The sequence below is a fragment of the Pseudochaenichthys georgianus genome, chromosome 23 (genome assembly GCF_902827115.2).
Source record: "Pseudochaenichthys georgianus chromosome 23, fPseGeo1.2, whole genome shotgun sequence".
NCBI classification, from domain to species: Eukaryota; Metazoa; Chordata; class Actinopteri; order Perciformes; family Channichthyidae; genus Pseudochaenichthys; species Pseudochaenichthys georgianus.
In genome coordinates, this window is record NC_047525.1 from 8499933 (window position 1) to 8522743 (window position 22811).

Genomic DNA, 22811 nt, shown 5'->3' on the forward strand with positions numbered 1-22811 from the left:
TTACATTGTAACCAAGGTTATGCCGTTATTAATGGCACGTGGTATTCAGCCCATCTTGTGGTTAAGAGCAACTCAATTTCCTTTACTGTCACTGTGACCCTTTCCACAAGTTCACACTGTGCTGCCTTCAAAGACTATCAGAAATCTGATAATGATCGTGAAGTAGAAGTCAATTCACACGTCTATGTTTTCAACATTTCAATGAGCCTGATTTATTTATATCTTACGTATTTAGCCATGAGTTAATAAAACCCTTCCAACATTACACTTGACATTATTTGCATTTTCTTATATTTAAATATCCCAAAAATATACCTTAGGCTAAAATATAGGCTAACTGACATATGTTGAACTTTATCTATTTACATGAACATATTTATATTGTATTGAAAATTAAATGGGGGTTTATTAACATTGGCCTTGCTGTAACTTGCATTTGCATCAAATACATGTTTTTATCGTCTCCCTGGAAAATTAGGCAGTAGTACTATTTGTTCAAAGTATATATTCTCTTTGTTTGCATTGAAATAAAAAATACTTCAGAACAGTCTTAAAATGTAAAACGAGAAAAGCTACTTCTATATCTCCATGGTTGCTACGTGCGCGACTATTATTGAGAGCAAGAGTCCTGTAATGCTTATCGGGATTGAAAATCCGAGCTGCACCCAAAGGCGTCATGCACACAGCCCTGCTGTCGGACCCCCTGAAGCCTGAGAGCAACAAGCTATTGGACAACACGCCCCTGCTGTTGCGACACACACTGTGAATTAACGGGAAACATAACAAAAAGAGGCTATCTATCTTCACTAAACCCTGGTGTGGTGAGTATGTTCTTCACCTACGTTACGAAAATGTTGGTTTAGCAATGTGACGCTAAGGTTATCAGGTTAAACTTTGTCCTGCGCATCAACGACGCAGGTGGAGGAATGTTTTTTCTCGAAGGATCATCACCAGGATGCTCGAGCATACACCCCGCCTTGTAAAAGGAGGCAGGGAAGTGTGTCCCAAAGCGTACAAAGAGGCATATTAGCTTGAGTTATGGCCTGCTGGAGACTCGAGGACACCTGCTGTGGTCAAAGTCCGTCATCCCCAAGGCATGTGTCATAGAAGAAACCTTCGTAGCGGTAAAGTTATCTGACATTGCCAGTGAACGCATCTGGACGGGAAACGGTTACAGAAGAGCCTTGCTAAATTAGCCCAGGTGCTAATTCACCTGTTACCTATGCTATATTCTATTTTTTTGTTTGTTCTGAATTTAAAGTCAGAATTCTATGAAAAAGTCAGATACATATGACTATAAACAAAGAATTCTGAGAGTTTCAGGAAAAAAACAAGTATTTTTTTCTCTCAATTTACTTTTCCTATGTATTCTGAGATTACAGTCGCATCCCAAATTGTTATCCTAATGTGGCCCTAATCCTCTTCGTAGTTTTCAAACATCAAATTGAAAAATAATTATGACATAACTGGACTAGTAGGCTATTAGGTAAACCGCATGCTTCCCTAAGCAACATTCAAGACCATATCTGTTTGTTTCGCTTTTTTTCTTTTAAGTAACTAAGCTAACATTAGCTAAAATCAGTCACAGGTGGACTAATCAAGTGGACATAAACTATACTTTATTTTAGGGCCTTAGGGCCCAATAGGAACACTTGTTTTGTGGTTCTCACAACAATGACAAAAACAGCATGACTCCATGCACAACAATCACAAAACCTGCACCATTACCTTTGGTGGATTCACTGGGGAGACACCCTGCAGACCAATGTTATGGGTCTAAGTGCTTCCCACCCCATGGCCTTTTATTTACAGACATGAAACTGCTCATCTCAATTAAAGATTAAAAGTTGTATGGCCTGTTCAGTGCTATGAATATTTTACATGTATGGCCATAATAAGATAAGTTTATATTGTATACCTCGGAAGCTGCAACACTTTACCCATTAGCAACATGTGCTTACATCTGCTATACATGTACTATGTATAGCAGTGGCATACTTGTAAGAATGATTAATTGTTTTAATAGTCAAAGTTAAATGCCCTTTGCGACAGCTACTTGATACTACTGTGTGATCAGCTGGGAGATAAGTGCTGTAAAGAGTCCTACAAATGTGAGAAGAAGAGCATTTTTATTTTGTAGCTTATTTCACTTCACGGCAAACTGTAAATGCTGAGAAAGCAACTTGGTGTTCCTGCTGAGATGTTGCTTTTGTTGTGACATTTGTCAGCCAGATGTATTCTTTTGGCAAACAAACTCCTTAAACATTTCACGCAGAGCTCGTTAATGACAATACTTGAGATGAGTGTGTGTCCCCCCTCAGTCTGGAAAATGGCTTATTATTGACCACATCCTTGCAGAGTCAAACTTCATAAATCTGAGACAATATTTCCAATACATGTTTTAGTTCTTTTCCTGAGCAATATGCTGACTGAAAAGTGTTGTTTTGTGTAAGCTATTCAAGCAAGGATCCAATCTGTTTGCTGTGTAATTGTATATTTCCCATGATCCTCTTGTAACTGCACTTTCAGGATTGAACTGAAGGAAGATGACGGCAGTTTATAAAGATGAAGAGGCGGACTGGCTGACGGTGTGTCTCAAGTACCTGCTCTTTGTTTTCAACTTTCTCTTCTGGGTAAGTGACAGCTGTACATGTAGTACTCACAAACACATCATTTTTTCCTCTATCGACTTGAGTTTACTACCACAGTGCATGAGGGCCTGTGGGCCATCTAAGCTAATTTCCAGATGGCCCTGAGCCCAATAGAGATTGCCCTGAAAAATGCGCGCGGACGAAATGGCACGAAGGGTTTGGGGGGCCTCCCCCTAGAAAATTTAGATTTTTGCAGGTCTTAGATGCTGTCTGGTGCATTCTCTAGACTGAATTATAAGATGAACCACCACAATATTATATTGTACAATTTCAATTTTTTTCTTCATTTCACTTGTTTGTTTGTTCTTGTTTGTGTTTGCTCGCTTGCATGCCCTGCATAGCTATAAGAAATGCTTAAGTTGTTGGTCAAGACACTTTCCATCTGATGAAGGCAAATGCCTTCCCAGATGTAAAAAAGTAGAAAACATCACATTCAGTTATAACTGCCAAAACAAACATTATTTACACTTGTATGGCCCCTGTTAAAAATGTTTGTAATGTTAACTACTGTAAGTTGGTCGAACGAATGCCTCCTCATCCGGAAGCTGACCGAGCAGACCCGAGCAGCAGTCGAGAGGAGCCGAGCGCATCCGCGAAGCACACACAATGGCGACGTCAGAGTTCCCGTTAGCCGGCAAATCTAAATCTCTTCGGTCAAAATAATAATGCGTAGTAATTAGCAGCAAACCTCTTCAGCACGTGTATTTCGGTTTATTCACGGCATTCATTTTGTTATTCTACAGTATTGTTGTTTTATAGTTATTTGTTAATGTAACCCAATTTGTGTTCTTTGAAATTGAAAAGGATACTGCATTGTGTGTGTTACTTTCTTTGCAGTTGTATGTCTTAAGTGTAATTTGGCTTGGCTTCCTATTTTGTATGGACATGCTTTATTTTGAAGGAGAGTTGGCACTGTTGACTAGTGCTGGGGGGAAACGATTATTTCGAAAACGATTAATCGGGCGATTATTTGATCGATTAGTCGACTAATCTAACGATTATTTTTCTGTTGTTCAATTCATAAAAAACGTAATGTAAAAAAAAACGTAATGTAAATTTTTTTTTTCCCGATACTGTGTCTCAGGGGATCTTAATATTTAACAAACTATTAATGTGTTATACCAGATTAACGGAAATAATCTCAGCTAATTGACGATACAAAACATGTTTACCAAAACAAAACACAAGTCTCATAAGAAGCATCTAAATGACCCATGAGCGAAAAATGCTAACGGACATTGGCACAGAACTCAAGATAAAAGTACCCTTATTACTTATCGGTAGCTGCACATACAAGATATCCGATTAACGCTGAGGACTCCACAGATTATGTAGGTATATAGTATCATCACTGAGTGATCCGGACTCGCGACAGGGGAAGCAAATACAGTCATCACAACACGTACCTTTACAGAGCTTCTAGGGAGATCGTCTCACCACCGTAGCTGTCAATCTGATCAAAAGACGTGTTCAATGGCATTAAAAATGAGAAAAAAACGCGGCTGAATCGGTTTAATCCATAGGTTTTTTAACGGTCTATGTATAAAAAAATGAGTGAATTTATAATCCATAATTCCATTTTTATGTAAAAATCGGAGAGCCAAATGCTAGCTGCTAATGGTAGCCACCACAGCTAGCTGCCGCTTTAAATGTTCCAACATAGCCGTTGTGCTTGTGTGATATGCCAACTCCATTTGGCAAAGACTGCAAATGACAATATCTTTGCGTTTTGGACTAACTTTAAAATATTCCCATGCTTTTTGAAGACCTAGGGCGAGATGTTTTCGTTTGAGGGCTTCATGCGCAATCCTGTGAGGAGGAGGTGGTAGCCGTTCAGTCTCTATTGTGTTTGAAGTGCGATTGCCGAACTGCTTGTTGCTTTGTTTACAAACCACGTGTGTGTAGCGACGCGTCGACGCGGGGAAATATGTCGTAGACGTATATTTTGAAGTCGCTCCAGCACTACTGTTGACAGGAAGTTGTTGTTGCTATGGAAACAACGTGAAGTACATATAAAGACGGAGGAAGTAAACTATAGCGTTTATGGGTTAAGTGTTGGCACCCCCCGAAGAGGCACAAGCTCTTACGTTGATATTGGAGATTTCAATAAATTCAATGCGGCTGCCAAAAAAAAACGGGGGGAAAAAACACGAATATCCGAATAACGAAAATGAAACCCGAATAGTACTCCAACGAACGAATATTCGGATATTCGGGTACAGCCCTACACCAGACATGTTTATTGAATTGGAAATCCAAATGTTTGCTATAAACTAGTAAAGATGTTTCTTTAAACATTGCATGCGTAGAGGCATTAGAGGGAAACAGGGAGGGAATAAAGCAGAGATCTGAGATCAAAAAGGCTGATCTATGGACTCGGCCCAAAGTGAGTCATAGATTATTTAAGGCTCTGTACGATGGGGAACAGTCTTGCTCTCTGTCACCACACGCAATTTGCTGCAGAAAGCGTGTGCTCTTACAGCTAATGTACAGAGTGTGTCGTGTCGCTTTAAAACGTTCAAAGAAAGGCAAAGAGAGTACCGGGATGAAGAGGGACGGAGGCAGATCAGTCTGTGGTGGAGGTTAAACGGAGGAAAAGGATCAGGCTTTACCCTCATGCTTGGGCTACGCTCTGTCACCTCCTTAAAATTCATCCCTTGAGGAAACAAAATGGCTGACTCCAAATGTCCAGCCTAAGGACTCACTGGGACTTGTTCACCATCATCACATCGAGTCTGCTTGCTTGTTTTACGAGTAATACTGTTGATTGTTTTGGTCTGAAATTGGAAAAAAACGTAAAGTAGTCGGAAAATAAACAGTATTGTTTTTGTATCCTTGCATTCTATGCCATTCATCTGTAAACTTGCCACTGCCTTATTTTCCTGTCTTCTCTAATCCAGATTGCTATACTAGGAAGTGTTCTTTTCTCCCTCTTCCATTTTGCTAATGTTGAGAGTAGTTAAATGAGGGAAGTGTGTTGCATTCTGCACCCAATGGCATTCTCTAGATGTCTGCAGACAGTTCGCCTGAGGCCAGTTGTTGACTGGATGAATTGTGGATTTGGACAGCACTCAGCACTTGCAGACTTCCTGGCAACGTGCCCTAAAGCCTGCAAGGCAGTGAAATCTTGCCATTTAGATTTAGCCATTGTCTCCATCTCCTCTTTTGCCCTTGGTACTTTACTTAATTATTACCCTAATATCACATTTTTGGGACATTGCTGGCTTTTATTAGTTTCAACAAAGATCCTTATTCAAAACATATTTCTCAATATGATGGCTATCCACTGTGATACGGACGCAACACAAATGTATTCTCTTTTCAATGTACACACGGCATCTATTGCACGTCTGTCCGTCCTGGGAGAGGGATCCCTCCTCTGTTGCTCTCCCCGAGGTTTCTCCCATGTTCCCCTTTAAACTGTGGGTTTTCTCCGGAAGTGTTTCCTTGTACGATGTGAGGGTCTAAGGACAGAGGGTGTCGTATTGTCATACTGATATTCTGTACACACTGTGAAGTCCACTGAGACAAATGTAACATTTGTGATATTGGGCTATATAAATAAACATGATTGATTGAACATGTTGGATTTATGCATCCCTATTTAAAATGATAAGAAGTATTTGTGTTGAAGAACTGGTTTTGATACTGGAGTTAGATTTGATTTAAAAAGCTAAGTCTTCCTATTTAAAAGCACTTTAAACAATAGTATTTTGAATGCTTCTGCTCACATTCGGAGCTCTGGTTGAAAACATTTGATAGTTTTCATTATTCCAAAGAGTAATCCCCCTCAGGCATGTGAGTATCTAAGCGGTACTTCTTGGTTGAGCATGTGTTGTTGTGAGTTTGTGGATCCTGCTTTTGACGGAAATGGACTGGGAGGATTAAGGGGAGAGGCATTTCCTCTCGTTCCGCCTCTCACTGATGAGAGGAACAGATCCTGGACGTCACCCTGGGTCTGTGTTTCAGGATTGTTTGTCAGGAAGTGGTCATTATGCCCTGACTTGACCTTTTCGAGGCCTGCTGTTGCACTTATGGCTGTTATTCCTTATGTATGGCCTCTTCTGCCTGTTTCTCTTTCTATTTCCTCTGTCCCTTGTAATTCACCCACTGCATCCTCATGTTGTTGCATTTTGTGACTCATCAAGCATTGAACTCTCTTCCTATTTGTCACTTCCTGACCCTCATTGTTCTTACAATATTGTTTTATTTTCCTTAACCAAAAGCTACACCCAGTTTTATAGTATGTGTTCTTTATATTTATATTTTAGTATTGTTTTAACCCCATCACCTCCTCTCTCCTTTCTCTTCCAGGTGGGAGGAGTAGCTGTTTTAGGTGTGGGAGTCTGGACACTGGTGGAGAAGAGTGATTATTTGAGTCTGCTGGCCTCCAGCACTTTTGCTGTGTCGGCATATATCCTCATTCTGGCCGGCAGCATGGTGGTGGTAACCGGCTTCCTGGGCTGCTGTGCCGTCATCCGGGAGCAGAAGAGCTGTCTGTCCATGGTGAGACCTGGGGACGATGGAATGGGAATTTTTACAGTTTTGCAAACACAAGAGTGCTTGTTTAAAATCTTCAAATTCTTTCATGCCTTTTTTAAAAAAAAAAAAAAAAAAAAAAAAAAGAAGAAGAAAGAAATGTTGCACGTAATGTTTTGCCCTTACAAATGTACAATAGAGTGGCGAAGTCACGCCCATCTACTTCCGGTCCATGGGACCTTATTTCGGAAAAATTATGTATTGAAGTCAATGGGGAGAGAAAACTTATCTTTCGATCCCGTTTGAATTGTGCCACGAATTACACATATGATGTTTGTCAATCTTAAAAAATAATTTCCATGTCAAAAAAGTCACAGTTTGTCTTAAAACTGTTGAAATATAAGACTATGAAAAATCCGCAACTAGAAACACTACAAATCCCAGAGTCGCGTAAGTGATGTCATAACTGATGTCACAATTGTTTTCTTCCGCTAAATATAAGAGATAGAGCTCTAAGATAAGATAACTTTAACAAGATGCCTGTGGGCTTAGTACCAGGTTGTTATCATACCAGCAATGGGTGTTGCTCGTTCTTTCGCTTCCCGTCTGATGAAAGGACCAGGAGTGGCTGGATCAAGTTAGCTACCTAGCTAGTAGCTACTAGCACGTTAGTTAGCATTACAGCCTTGCCATTTGTATTAGCCTTAATATGAAGTAACATTAAGTAACCTAAAATGTTAAACAGTAAGAGTAGTAGTCATATTTCGTGAACCCTTTGAAGAGTACTGTCACACCGGTATGAACATTCTATAATACACCATTTAAGCACGGGGGAGAAATGCTAACGCAACATTAGCATCGCCGATCTTTTCTACTTCATGCTATCTGCACAAATGGTTGACATTAAACATTAAAAAGACCAGGCAGTTCAGAGAGAATCAAAGGAAGGCAGGCAGCTTTGCATGACATTCTTCTGGACGTGTTTCATTGTGGTGATAGTGAGGGTAGTCAATCCCTTGTTTGGCAAGACATTAGTGATGGCCATCTTGGTGACGTGTGATGTTATGCAAGAGATGTAGTTCATTGAGTGTTTCACACAAACAAAAGTGTTACTTCACAGTTTTACGACACATTTTTTTAGTTTTGACTTGCAAAATTATCTATTTAAATTGACAAACATCATATGTGTAATTCGTGGGACAATTCAAACGAGATCGAAAGATAATCTTTCTCTCTCCATTGACTTAAATACATATTTTTTCCGAAATAAGGTCCCATGGAGGTCCACCGGACGGGGAGGGACTTCGCCACTCTATGCAAGGAAAGAATTGTTTGCTCTAAAGGTGCACACTAGACAAGAAGAGAAGATTTGCATCCCTTTATTGTGCAAGTTTCACCGCATCATTTGTCTTTACTAGCATCATTCATACTAGATGCACTGGCGAGGAAGCGGGGCTTTTCTCCATGTAGACACCAACAACAAAATGAACTTATTATGCCAGGATTTAATTCTAATACACAAATCAAATTGATGCCCAAATAACTATACTGATAAATATGAGGGATTGTGTGCCGCCATCCCAGAGCCAAGATTCGGTGTTTTGTTTTTTTGATTCAACAACGTCAGTGACTACAGGCTGAGATTCTCACTGCTGATTGGCTTTTAATTTATCGCCCGAGTTAAACAAATGTAACTATCATGAATTAAGTGTGGCCGTGTCTTTTGAGGCGGGGTGATTTTGTCGCTTCGCTTTCGGTTGAACGTACCGTAAGAATTCCAATGTGCAGGTGATAATAAATGTCCCTATTAGCTGCACTGTAACTGAACAGTCTCTAGCAACTTGGTCAAAAGCACTGAATTCACATATCGCCATGTCCTTTGGAAGATATGACTTCAAATTAATATTAGGACATACAGTAGTATCACATCATACCTTGAGTGATGAATGAAAAGCTATCAGACATTAATGCTCACACTGTCGATCAATTGATGGTCCATGACCTGGGTACTCGCACTGAACATGAGTCATCTTTATTAGAACAAGTTGGCTGCATCTCTAATGTTGACAAAGATGATGAATATTAATATGTGGACAGGACTGTATTGCAATTAGTATAAAATCAAATAATTAACTTTTTCTTTATTTTCTGCTTAGAACTGATGTAGAAAGGTTGGTGTTTCCTCAAGTTGCACACGTTTGAAATACTGTGCAGCTGTAATATTATTTAAATGATCATGTATGTCAGAATCAGAATATAATATAGGGGACATTTACGTTGTCACAGCAACAGTAAAGAGGCAACATATTAATTATGCATCAAATATTAGAGATAGAAATTACACAAATTACAGTTGTACCCATCCAGGTGGACAACAATAAGTATTTTATAAGTGTAGCATGCAGAAGATTGTGTTACATTTTAAAATAGTTTAACCAAGAGATAGCAGCCAGTAAACATAATAATTATAAGTGACATTTTACAACAGATGTGTTAAAGTCTGATGGTCCAGTCCATGGTTACACTAAGCTAGCTGGGTGCTCGCCTTCTTGTTAACAAAGCTTTGCCTTCTCTTCCCAACTATGCAACGACATAACATGACGCCCCCCCCACTCCCGCCCTGGACGAAGGTCTGGATGATGACAAATGGCTCTGACAGGGACCTTACTGTCCTCATTATTTCACAGAGACAGGGCCCAGTGGGAGAGAGGTTAATGGTCACTGCTGCAGGACTAAATATAGATCTTTCTATCTGCTGTAATGGATGGAGCTAGAGGAGGGACAAGAGCTTGATGTGTAGAGGATTCGGACTCCGTGGTGCATTTTGATTTGATGTCAGCTGTATTCATCTACTATTTAGAGCTATGTTTTTGGAGATTAATAAGTATGGGTTAACGTTTTGTGTGGGCAGCAAGCTCACAGTATTTCTTTTTGACATCTTGTAACCAAGAGTTACCGAGCAGGCTGTGTTTCTGCAGTTGCATAATTACTGCAAAGCAGAAGGGAACATTCGCTGAAGTGTCTTACATATTAATTCAGAGAGATTATCGTCTGACAGGTAGTGTAGCATCGCTGCTTTCCAAACTCACACAGGCTGGGTAGTAGCATCTGTGTCTCCATAAGGGTCTCGATGAAGCGGCACTGTTGCTGCGGTCCCACTCTGCCACAGTTGGCCCTTATTAGTTGACCCATGTTTGTGTGCGGTAATTAACCATTTTATCAAAAAGTTTGTGATTGTGTTATTTAGTCTGTATATAGTACTATACAACTTGTATCTGTCATGTTCTGTATTCTCTGTTTTTCAGTACGTACAATTGTGCTGCCAAGCAATTAGAGCCACCACTGTTTGTTTTTTTCTTTGAATATTTTGTGTTTGGCTGATGAGGCACAGACGCTTTTCATGAGGTAATTAAACCATTTTATTCCTTGTTTTCCACAAGAATACGAATGTGTGGTGTTGTGGTGATTCTCGTTTAGATCACCTTAATTTAGTTTCTGCTGCGATGGTGATTTGCAGTTAATTATGATACATCATTAGTGGGTTTCAAGCAGCGTTGAAATCTTTAGAAGATACCCTCGAGAAATCTGCTTCCACAGGCTGTCAAATCCATTCCTGCTTTGTCTCTTTTTGTGGAGCCTTGTGATACAAGTAACAGATGCAGAGCCATGACAGTTGATGGACGCTTTTATTGAGCCGTCACGAGTGTGAGCAACTTTCTCAAATGAGTTGGGTCAGTGGAGAAGTGCGGTGATGACTATGAAGCTGACATGTCTGGATCAAGGTGACTTCCTCTGTCAAATGAATTGAATTGCTTCCTTTTGTACTCTCTCCCTGTCCGTCCTGTTTCTCATTCACAGTATTTCTTCTGCCTGCTGGTGATCTTCTTGATTGAACTGGTGGCTGGAGTACTGGCTTATGTCTACTACCAGAGGGTAAGTATTCTTTTATTTTTGGTAGCGGATAGAATACATCAGTTGGCTACTTTTTCTGAAAAAACGTTTGAATCGCTTTTTAGTTTAGTATGTTACGATGACTGTTGTAGATCAAGTCTTTACTGGGGGGGGGGGGGGCGTGCTTGGGCCAGTTTTTGAATGAGAGGGGCACGTTAAATGCTGGACAAGGGAGACAAAGACAGTGTTTAGGATTTCAACTTGAAATGTTTGTTTTAATAACATAATTTGTGTCAATGACTTAGTGACAAGTTTAGTTTTACCATGAACCTAAATGCAGCTTGGGGTAATAAATACATTATTTATGCAGACAAATGTTTTTTTATTTCTTAATATTGGTTGGTATTTGTTTTAGTAACATCATTTGTTTCAGTAGCTTAGTTTAAATATATTTAACTAAAAAAAAAACATTCCTGTTATCTTAGTTCCAGGTTACAGCGCAGGATTGGCTGCAACACTATCACACATTGCATTATCATAGATGTAGTCTTTTGGAGGGGGGCCAAGCACAGGGGGTCCAAGCACAGTGTTACAGCAGCAGCACTTACTGCAATAAAGTCAAAGCTCTGCAGTTAGAGAGCAGTTTCTCTTCACCTCTCTATGGCCAAGAGTTGCTGAACAGTTGCCATGCAGACGCATTACATTTGATGATAGCAATGCCATGTGCCTACCAATGAGACTATATTGATACATCCATTTGTTTGATGTGTTTTCTGGGCTCATGTAACCTCCTGTTTTAAGTGAAGTCTTATTAAGTGAATTAAGTGAACTTAATTCCAATTAAGAATTAAGTGAACTTAATTAAGTGAAATAAAGTGAATTAAGTGAACTTAATTCCATTTTTATGTCATTTGTCATCTGTTTGAAAAGCTTTCCCTACATGTTGATGAGTTACTGGGTAATCTACAGTATATCTTTTAGCTTTTGTACTATATGTGTGTGGGACTTCCTGTTTGCCACCTGCGCTGAATTCAGCTCTTAGGATCCTGTTATCTCACACACATCTGGCTGTCAGTCAGCCAGAGCGCCGTGCTCTCTGCAGGCTCAGAGATGTATGATAATGGAAGAGTGTTCAGCACAGGATAGAATCACTGTCAGGATAGAGCTCTCATCCTGTCTACCTGTCTCGTGTTTGTCTTCTGTGTGTGTATCAAAGCACACCAATATGCGCACATCACAGGCTTTTTTGTGATTTTTTTTTTTGCATCTCGTCTGCATCTCTCACAGATGAGTTGCCACTGGTATATCTCGTCCTGATCCACCCACACTTTTGTCAAGTTTCATCTGCCTTTAAAGTCGTTTTCTCCTGCAAATGTTTGCATTTGATGTGTTTTCCTGTGTTATAAATGAAGCTGCTTGTGGTGACAACATTCATTGTGTTTTTCACTGTGTGTGTCTGCTGTTGCTCTCTTTTTCCCTCTTTTCCAGCTGAGTGAGGAGCTGAATCAGCATCTCAACCAGACTATGACAGATAACTACGCCCAGCCAGGACGGGAGGCTATCACCTTGGCTGTGGACAGACTACAACAGGACGTATGGACTATATTTACACCAGCCTCCAAGGCTTTGTTGGGTTTATGTTAGATTGTATGATGCGCTGTCCTTCAGATAGAATACCGGTATATATGGCGTAGTGGTACTTTGTTATGGATTTGTTTCCCTTGACTCCGTCTGCAGCTACCATACATGAAGTAGTTATAATGATGTAGAGATTTAGCTGGAGGTATTTGTGCTTTTTTAACAGTGTGGGCTATAATCAAATAAACCCTTTTCCCCCTCTCCCTGCAGTTCAAGTGCTGCGGCAGCAACAACTCCCGTGATTGGATGGTGAGTGTGTACGTTTCATCAAAGCAGGCCGAGGACAGGCTGGTGCCCGACAGCTGCTGCAAGACCATCACCCCCCACTGTGGCAACAGAGACCACCCCTCCAACATCTACAAGGTGGAGGTCAGTGGACTGCACATGCTCCTTTGTCAGTCACCCTCATGTAGCATCCACATAGTGACACCAACAGAGAAGCCCTGTAGTTTGAAACATTTATCTGATCAAATGACTGAGCTTTACAATGCTTATTCATGTTGCCTAAACATTGTTATACTATTTGATATCTGTAAGGGAAACTTCTGTGTAGCAATGCAGTGGGAGTCACCGACTCAGGAAGAAGACACGGTAGAGCAGGAGCTTCGATGTCAAACACTGGAGGTTTATTTGGAGTTACGGCCGGAGGATTCACATCACAAGTCACAGCAGTCACGGTCTGACTGCACGGGTGGGTTGCCACGTCAATTCTAAAGAACTCTACCTCAGACCCATGTATTTAACTAGTTCTGAGAGCATCATCAACATGCTGCATAACAAGATAGAATCATAACACCTCTATCAGCTGACGCCAACAGGCAGGAACAGGGAGACAGAACACTGAGAGCACAGCAGCCAAGGTTACGAGGTGCGTGTGCTCAGTCAGGACAGTCTGAACTGATAAACTGGGTCAAAGTTATGGGACTTGGAAAATATTTCCACAACAATATCAATACCTTCAGTTTCCATCCATGTATCCTTGGGAAAGATACTTGACTCCAAGTTGCTCCCGATGGCATGGCTAACACATGTTTGTGAATGCTAGCTTACTTGAGCAAGTTGCTTTGTATGAATGCGGTGTGAATTATGCAGGGGCGCCGCCAGGGATTTTGGGCCCCATGAAAAGATATCACATTGGGCCCCACCACCAGGCCCATGCCAACCAAGCAATTGCTATAACCACACCTCCAGAACCCAACCCACTCATTTATGCTTTAAATAACTCTACCTGTACAGGCTTGCATCTATCGTGTAGTCCAATACTAACTGCACAATATTTACTGACACTGAGCGGTGAAAACATAACACTGTGCAGACGTGCAACATTCTGCTGCAGTATAATTCACTATTTGATATAACACTAACATTCCTGACAATAGATCTTAATAGTCATCTTTTATAGATGCCTTTTTAATAACATTTTTGAATGGAACATTCATAAATCAAAAAATATAACTTAAATATACATGACCTCTTAAATGAAAATAAAGTGAACATTAACACCAATATTATCATTTATAAAATGCTATAACAAAAAAATAACATGAGCAGCAGATTTTTTTAAATATACATACCAACGACAAAATAAGCGGGTATTAAAGTGTAAACGGACAACAAAACGGAAATGGAAGTGAAAAGGCCTGATGGTGGTGCTAAATCAGAGCCTATCACCTGTTCTCAGTCTTTTTCTCATCATGCATCTTGTGTGTAGTGATCCAATATCGTTACCATAGCCTTGCCCTTTAACAGTTATTACGAGCCCTTGCTCAGCCTTACTCACCAAGAGCCCAGCGCCTAGCCTTCTTACAGGCAAAGTCACTGATCAAGTCCTTGAAGTCCAGCTTTCTAGCCAACTGACTTTCAATGGACAGCATGGCAAGACTGCAAAGCCTTATGGGGGGACAGGGCTGCAGAGCCTAAAAATGGATCTGTTGGTCCTGGCACCAGGGGGAGGGACAACTGATTTAGTATGAATAGCTGCTAAAAATGTACCTGCATTTATTAAATGTCAGCTAAAAGAGGAGGGAAATGAAAAACCTCTGAATTTTCTGTGAAGATATTAACAGTACTTAATGTCAGCAAAACATTACAATTATTATTTACAATGGACTAAGCTTAGCGAACAGACACATTTCCACCACTCATAGACCACACACGCCTTTTCTTTTGAAAAACTGGGTGACATACTGTCGCCCTTTAGTCCCTCTCTCTTGTCTTTCTCTCCTTTCTTTTCTTTGTTGAAAGCCTGACTTTGTGAGTCGTTGAGACATCGTATGCACGTACTAGCATCCCTTCTCACATGCACTCTAGTCTCTGCCAGAAAGAGCGGAGCTGCACAGCGTTTGGAGGCAGGACCAAACCATTACATGTAAATAGAGGGGGGTGTTCAGAGGCTTTGGATAATTAACTTTTGGAAGAAAAAAAGTGAAATGAATTGTAAGTTTAGTGAGTACATTATCAATATGACGTTATATTAATGTTAATTATTGATGATTGATGAAAGGTTACTTAAACATTTGTTCTTAATGTTCTAAAATATTTTGGGGCCCCTGTCAGTCACGGGCCCTTAGAATCGTCCTAACTTTTCACCCCCTTACGGCACCCCTGGAATGATGACTCATCATCATTTATTCACAAGTTTGTTAAATATAATACAACCATAAGACATTGAGACTTGTGAAATGGGATACCCCAAGTTGCCATATGAAGCTTGAGAACCCAGACAGTATTTACATAAATACATGTCGAATTGAGAGAGATTGTGTATTGTTCAGAAACATTACAAAAATATACTCCACAAAAACCAGACTAAACTACTCCAACCCTTATTACTAAATGGTCTAAAATGTTGAATTCATCAGTTTAAACATTTGATTAAAAATAATTAAGATAATAAACACAGTCACGTTATATGGGAAATGTATGGTGCATTAAAATGCATTTCAGAGGAAAGAGAACTTGTTAGAAGTGCACAGCCATTCACCGATTCAATCTCTGACATATTTGCTGAACACGTTTCACTTTAAGGAATTTTTAAAGACGGACAAAGACATGTTTATAGTGTTATCAGTGACTCTAAATCCACACTTGATGACCTCTGCAGACCACACTGAAGCTGGTAACTTCAAGTTCGCGCTATTTTCTCTATAAAATCATTATTCCTAGTTTCATATGTATGCCAGGGTTAAGGTCTTTGATTGAACACATCTACTATGTTATACATTAAACAGGCGTTGTGAAAGATATTGCTTTGAGGGGTAGTAAAGTCAGGATAAAGCGCTATATAAACACAGTCCATCGACCATGAACCATTCCTCTGTGTTATACTTATGTCAAACTTCGGATTTTGTGTTCCCTGCAGGATGTCTTACTGTTCACTGCAACTATTTGCCAGTTAGCCATGGAGAGCTGCAGACAAAGCAAGCTCTGAAGACTGTGCAAGCTGTATGTCTATCTGAGCAATCGTATGCATAATCTAATATATCATTTTAATTTGCCTCTGCAGGGCGGTTGCATCACGAAGCTGGAGCAGTTTCTGGCCAATCACCTGCTGGTCATCGGCGCTGTGGGAATAGGAGTGGCTTGTCTGCAGGTTAGTGAAATATAATATGTAGTTTAGCAGAATCCCGGGTCTGTGTGATATTAGATATTGCTTTTACCTTTGTCGAATAAACCCAGACAGATGGGTTTTCATTTTTCCATTTCTGGATTTGTACCATTGCAGGTTACAACCTCTAAATGGACATTTCTTTTCATCTCTCTAGTCATCATCTCATTTAGTTCCTTCCTGTTATCTGGTTCATTCCAGTTTGAGGTGGTCTCACAGAGGGGCTCTTTATAATACTCTGCTGGCTGAATGGACCTCCGCTCCATCTCTTTATAAATGAACTGAAGTGAAACTTTAGAAACCTGCATTGATTCTTTCCAGTTGTATTCTATGATTGATACGTCCTTGAATATCCACCATTTTACCGTACATGCAGCTTTAATGAGAAACATAGAAACTGTACGAGGCACAGATGCTTATTCATGAAGTCATTAAACCATTGTGTTCGTAAAAGGGCACCAGACATCCAAGTCTGTGACAAAGCCATTAAAAAAAATAAAGACTTCCATTAACTTTTGCCGAGGAGATCAAGCTTTCTGCGTCCCCTGTGATCTGAATGGATTATGCAACACATATAGATGAGGTGTTGGATACATACAACCTGGAGATATGGATATACATGTGAGCCTGTGTAGTGTGATTGAACACATTTCAATCCAAGTTGCCTTTCCTTTTGTACTGCAGACATACTGTTCGTCTTGTCTCTGTCAACTTTCCCAGTCTGTCTTCATGTCGGTACACTTTCCTGTCTCTAATAACTGTCAGACAATAATATAGATCTGTTGAAATGTAGAGTTTGTGTCTCGTGTGTGTGCGTGTGTGTGTGTGTGTGTCTGCAGCTGGCCGGGGCAGTGTTGACCGCCTGCTTTATCTATCTGCTGTATAAAGAAGAGGAGGAGGACTTCGGTACTTTGTGATTTATCTCTAGGGCAACTTTGTGCTATAATCAACCGGAGAGACGAGGTTTGCAGGCACACTGGGAACCTGACACCTGTCTGCATGCATGTCCCCGCGTGGCTGCCCGCTCTGTGTTACATGTGAAACTGCTTGGTTACTCAGTGAACATATTCACATTCTAACACGGCCTGTCGCTGAGTGATGCATGCGGCTGCCGCAGCTTGTCGCTCTGCATGTTGTTATTGTGGGATGTTCAAGACGTGATCAAAGTCCAACGCATCATGAGAATGGCTCCATTAATTCAACCTAGCTTCCGCACACTGATTTAGTTTGCAGCAGTAATGTTCTGTGTTTTGGTACAGTAACGCCTCATTCGTAGTATCTGTGCTGCGTGGGAAAAGCAAAAAACGCCTCGATCATTATCATCAGGATTCACGTTATTACTTTAAATGGGATCTAATAGTGGGGGGGGATTTGGTAAGAGATTTTTAAATAATACTAAATAATTCAGAAATGCACGATGGGTTGTATCAAGTGATTATGCGGCTTTACTTTCATGGATCGTCTTTTAGAAGCGCTAATGCACCATATTCTTATTTTCTTTGTTATTTATTCGGACACCTCCTAGTGCATTATCATTTGGAAAAGCATTAGTTCTGTTGCTATAGTTACTAGCAATCTAAAATGGGCTATCATGAACATTAAGCTTCTTGAATAGTGATTGACAGACGCCTACCGTCCAACAGGAAATAAGTGTTTTGCTTGTTTCTTCTTCTCATGTCGTGCTTCTCGCAGCCAGAATATTGTTTTTCTACATAGCTGACACTCGTAGTGGTAAAACAAAGTGAAGTGTTTCTTAAGAAAGAGCGATGAGTCAATACACCGTGCAGACTCGCTCGATGAGGCTTTCTCAGAGGCAAAGACTGGATCTGGGCACATGCCTGTTCCTCCATTCAGCCTGGCAGGCTCAGCGGCTCAGTATCATCTGCTCCTGCTGTTCTGTATCTCTGGACCCTCGATAGTGCTTTAGTACAGTATGGAATACTAGTGCTTATGTAAGTCATATCTTGTGAATCTATGCCTTTGTTGCACAGACCCCAGCATCAGATCCTTAGTCTTTAGAGGTCTACAAACCTATTATTGTTTAATAATCTTTTTGTATTGTATTACCTTAGGTGTTTTCAATCGGAATGCTTTTTTATCCTTGTGACCCCTTATAAAGTAAAGCTAAAACGAGCTAAATGGTTGCAGTCCAGCAAATTAGCTTTTTATTTTTGTATTATCAGGGATATTTTAAGTATCGTCAAATGTGTCCCAAACTGTTCTGATCATTATTTAATATGGTTTGTAATTGTAAAATTGGTAATACAACATGATGGCTGTGATGATCCTGCTTTCTGATGCAGAACATTATGTAAACAGACCTATTAGTGGATACATTTCTTCTTTTAGCCAAAGCAACAACACTTTAATTACCAGGTCATTTGATTTAAGTTTTGTTTTTGTATGACTTTTGCTGTATTTTTGCCCCCCCGCCATTTCTTGTTTTGTATCCGCCTGTGCACACACGTGTTTCTGCAACAATGGCTGCTTACCTCCTGCCATCGCCACAGCAACCAGCTACATACTCTCCAGCTGTCTCTACCCCCCATCACCTATAACCCTTCTCTGTCCTCACAGCCAATAGCATTCAAGCTCCCGGCGGTCTGCCGTGGGGACACACAGCAGCTCGTTTTGACCCGACACTTCCTGTTTTCAGGTCTGTGGCATGGTGTTCACCAGCTGCTTATACAGAAGGATCAAGATGGAACCTTACTGAGCACACCAGACCCCCAACACAGCAGACCCCCAACACCCCATCTCCACCAACCAAAATCTCCAAATCTTGAACTCTGACATAGCGATCTAAGCCAAATGATAGACACTTGCCACTGACCAAAGGGGCTGCTTATTGTTCCGATCCAGGATTATACAACATGACTGAAACCTGATTTGATGTCGGCCAGCTGGAACAACACGTCTGTTTGCATCACTTCCTTGGCTTACATGCACGGGACACGCTTACTATAGGGCTGCTCTTGACTAAAGGACTCATTTGCTGACTTCAGACAAATCCATTCGTTGATTTGATTTGCAAACTGTTTATCCACAAATAATTATGCATAACACTTAATCAGTTTGCCTGAGATGTGCTTCTTGAAAAAAAGGGGGAAACAAATATGAATCAACTGCCAACATCCTTGTTGACAAAGACCAAAGCGATACATTAGAATATTAAAAGAAGCCAGCCTTAATACTAACTCTCAATTCATTCTGCTCTGTTGAGCTAATGATGAGCTAAAATGAGTTATCATGTTTTCACTGCGCAGAGATTTCTATAATATCAGTGTTATTTTGCTGAGTAATGGCACTGTTTACCCTGTGTATTCTGTAAACACAATGTGCCTCTTTCATAAGATGGTAAATGATTGTTAATAATTATGTGCCTGAAATATTAAAGGGATTGCACTGTGACAAACGGCAGCAAATTAAAATCTAGTTTAGTATCTTTATATTTTTAGTTATATCTATATTCTGGAAAATAACTGCACTGCTTTTTTAATGACAGTTATTAAAATAAACATTCTTTAAAATAGCCAAATAAGTGAATAAAATAGTGAAAGTATTTATTTTTAAATGGTTGCTAAATCCTTGAATCGATAACCCCATCTAGTGGTTGGCACTTGCCATATACTATACTGTGTGTGATATTTAAAGGTCCCATGTCATGCTTTTCCGGTTATCACCCGGCCCCTTGTGTGTTATGAAGGTTGTTCTGCATGTAAACGGTCTGCAGAGTCACAACCCCTCAAAGTACACCCTGTAGCGAGTAAAACTCTAACACAGAAAAGACCTGTCTATGCTGCCCCAGAACGCCTCGTTGGAGATTTCTCTTTTTCTTCCTGGGTACAGTGACGTGCCCATACCCAAATGGACCAATCCGTGGAGCCGTTACATTACGTCCGTGGATTGGTCCAAATGGATTTTGGTCCAAATGGATTTTGGAAAATTGCACAATATAAATCTATTTTAGTAGACTTCAACAATGGAATTATGATCAGTAGAAATGGCCATGACATGGGACCTTTAATGCTACAGTTCAACACTGTGTAACGCTAAATATATGTATATGTGACAGAATCCTTTTAACATTAACACACCATCATTCTGTGAAGGGACCTCAATGGGTTTCTGTATAATCCTTTAACTTGCATATAACGTCAGCTAATGTATGTAGATGGTTGTTAATGAGACAATGACCTTGGCATGTGCACCGACTACTGACTGCTATCCAAAAATATTGATCTAAAATTCTTAAATAAATGTTTAAATATTCATACATTAAGAATTTGCATTTTTTTTTTTTATGAAACGATACGAGATGATCTAGGATGTCATGATTGCTGTTTGTGCTCTAAGTGTTGAGGTTTTGATCCTGGAGCATTATGGAAAATGAAGTCATTTTTAATTGTCTCATCTGTGGTGAGAATCACAAGTTGTTCATGTCATACTTCCCGCAGCTGCAGTAGCACACCACTAGAGGGAGGCAAAGCTCCTCTAATGGCAGGGGGTTGTAATCATTTGTATCATTTCAAAGACCCTGCTGTGTTTTATTTTAGAGCCGACCCCAATGAGCCAGTCTGGTCTCACTTGTATGTCCTAATAGCAGAGGTTTCAACAGCTGATTGTCTTGTGTTGTCTGCTTTAAAAGATACATCGTGTCCCTCACAGAGACTTGCCACATTTGAGCAGAGCATGTTTGATATACTTAGCATGTGTCTTTTGTTCTGATACCACATTGATGATGCCTTTTTGTTACACACACTAAACAAATCCTGTTTTCTCTTCATGCATCCTCACTATTCTCGCCGCAACTGTTTCGTGTGAATCTTTTTCAATCTGTCTCTTTGCATTCACTCTGTGATCAATACTGTCCACACATGCAGGATAATGTGAGCCGGAGGGAGATCCTGGGTCGAGATTGCTCACATTAGCAGGCAGTGTGTGGGGAAAACAATTGTTACGTGTGGGGTCTCCCACCATTCCACTTTGGAACATTCTTCTCGTGTTCCCAGGTCAAACCACATGTATTCATTACGCAGAGCTAGTGCAGCGTTGTGTGGTTTTACGCTCTTGTTGAGACGAGGCCTTCGTTTATTAAACACCCTGACATGCACTTATATTGTTTGTGCTGTATTGTTGCCATATGACCTAAATATTTGTCATTGCCACTTTTCCCATGGCTCCAGATGACTTGCAAGACACTTTGGGTTCAGAGCGATCCATCATTGTCACCATTTTCGGGAAAAGTTTTTGGATGTTCTCCAAAAGTTTGGCTTCATTGACCCCATAGAGTCTGTCAGTCCCTTTTTCTTCACCAGCTATCGGAGGATGGCTCTCGTTTCCTGCCCATGTCACACATACCAAAAAGTGGCACACTCATACTGACAAGATATCACAGTCGGAGGTTGCACACATTAGCATGCGGTTTACACACTTCTCCAGAAGAGACCCATGAGGGAGAATTGGAAGCATCTGGAGATTTACCACTCCCATGTGTGGAGGCCTCTCTGCGCCACAATCTCACACCCGCCACCCTCATCACAATGTAGCCGTAGGCGCGGTATTCCAAGCTGAAGAAAGTACCTAAGCACACATGTTGCAATATAATTCATCTGTTGCAGAGAACTATAAAACAAAGCAAATTATTCAGGAATTAGCAAAAACTAAAATGTATTGATGCCATCTCTGAACTAAACTATAAAGAGACACGGCTGTTTACTTGAGTGAAAACACTGTTTATCCGCCCTGTGATTCAGATCCCTTCCAAAATGTAATGGTTTCTTCTCTGGCCCATGTTGCATCTTTCTATTAAGTCATGAATATCGTTTTTTTGGTGACCCAGCTGACAAAAACAAAACCAAACAACGTCCTTGGTGAAGATGAAGAATGCATTGTCTCGTGGACAATTCTGCACATGTCCCTTTGCCTGTGAGCGTGCACTTGATGTCTTTTCTGCGTCTATAAGGCGTTTGTTGAGCTCTCGTAAAAAACGTATTCTGCCAGCTATTGTCTCACAACGTGCACCTGTGTTCAATATGTGCAGGAACACTCAAAGCCTCAGTTGTGGTGATGGAATACTGCAGAGCTTTTAGCATAATGAATGTGTGGGAAAGGACTTCTGTGGCACGTTTTGTGCTGACTGTAACAAGGCTGAACTTGTACAAGTGTGGTTAAGAATTAATTGTGATAGCATTGTTCTTAAAATGGCCTCCGTGTGGATGTCTACATTTCCATCTACACAAAACAGTGTCTGGTCCTGAAACAAAACGAGGACTATTTCTTTGTCCGAGTCTTTCCCAGGCCATTGTGTCTGACGAGACCTGCCTGAAGCCATGTAAATATACAGACAATATAATGTCAACACTTTGTGGAGAAGTACTTTGAAGTTAAGGCCATCACAATTACTCTACCAAGGTGGTTTAGATTAGCTTGAATGTTAGTTAGCATTTGTCAGCTGGTAAAGGCTTTTGGAAGTAGACTTTAAAGCAACAAAACAAAGGTCTGAATACTAAATTATAGACTAAATCATCTTTACGAAAACAGCA

The 22811-nt window shown here is 40.4% G+C and overlaps 1 protein-coding gene across 4 annotated transcripts; it reads left to right on the forward strand.

Annotated features, from left to right (window-relative positions):
- The first annotated feature begins 651 nt into the window (after positions 1-651).
- On the forward strand, positions 652-21383 carry tspan11 (tetraspanin 11). Of its 4 annotated transcripts, none has more exons than XM_071201700.1 (9): positions 652-821; positions 2530-2633; positions 6966-7157; positions 10989-11063; positions 12510-12614; positions 12870-13028; positions 13197-13350; positions 16165-16251; positions 17106-17228. In XM_071201700.1, exons 2-9 carry the CDS (start codon positions 2547-2549, stop codon positions 17150-17152), a joined length of 906 nt encoding a protein of 301 aa, XP_071057801.1. In that variant the 5' UTR covers positions 652-821; positions 2530-2546; the 3' UTR covers positions 17153-17228. The 4 variants fall into 4 exon arrangements, with proteins under 4 accessions (XP_071057801.1, XP_071057800.1, XP_033930718.1 ...); XM_071201699.1 differs by lacking the exon at positions 17106-17228 and adding an exon at positions 18923-21383 and having other exon boundaries at positions 654-821; XM_034074827.2 differs by lacking the exon at positions 13197-13350 and adding an exon at positions 18923-19011 and having other exon boundaries at positions 654-821; positions 17106-17229.
- Positions 21384-22811: the final 1428 nt, after the last annotated feature.

What these genes read in the sequence shown, in the direction of transcription:
- tspan11 (XM_071201699.1), top strand. Translation starts at nt 2,547, where the DNA reads ATGACGGCAGTTTATAAAGATGAAGAGGCGGACTGGCTGACGGTGTGT. An exon ending in TTTTCAACTTTCTCTTCTGG is followed by an intron (nt 2,634 to 6,965) that starts GTAAGTGACAGC and finishes TTTCTCTTCCAG; the next exon opens with GTGGGAGGAGTAGCTGTTTT. An exon ending in TAGGAGTGGCTTGTCTGCAG is followed by an intron (nt 16,252 to 18,922) that starts GTTAGTGAAATA and finishes TCCTGTTTTCAG; the next exon opens with GTCTGTGGCATGGTGTTCAC.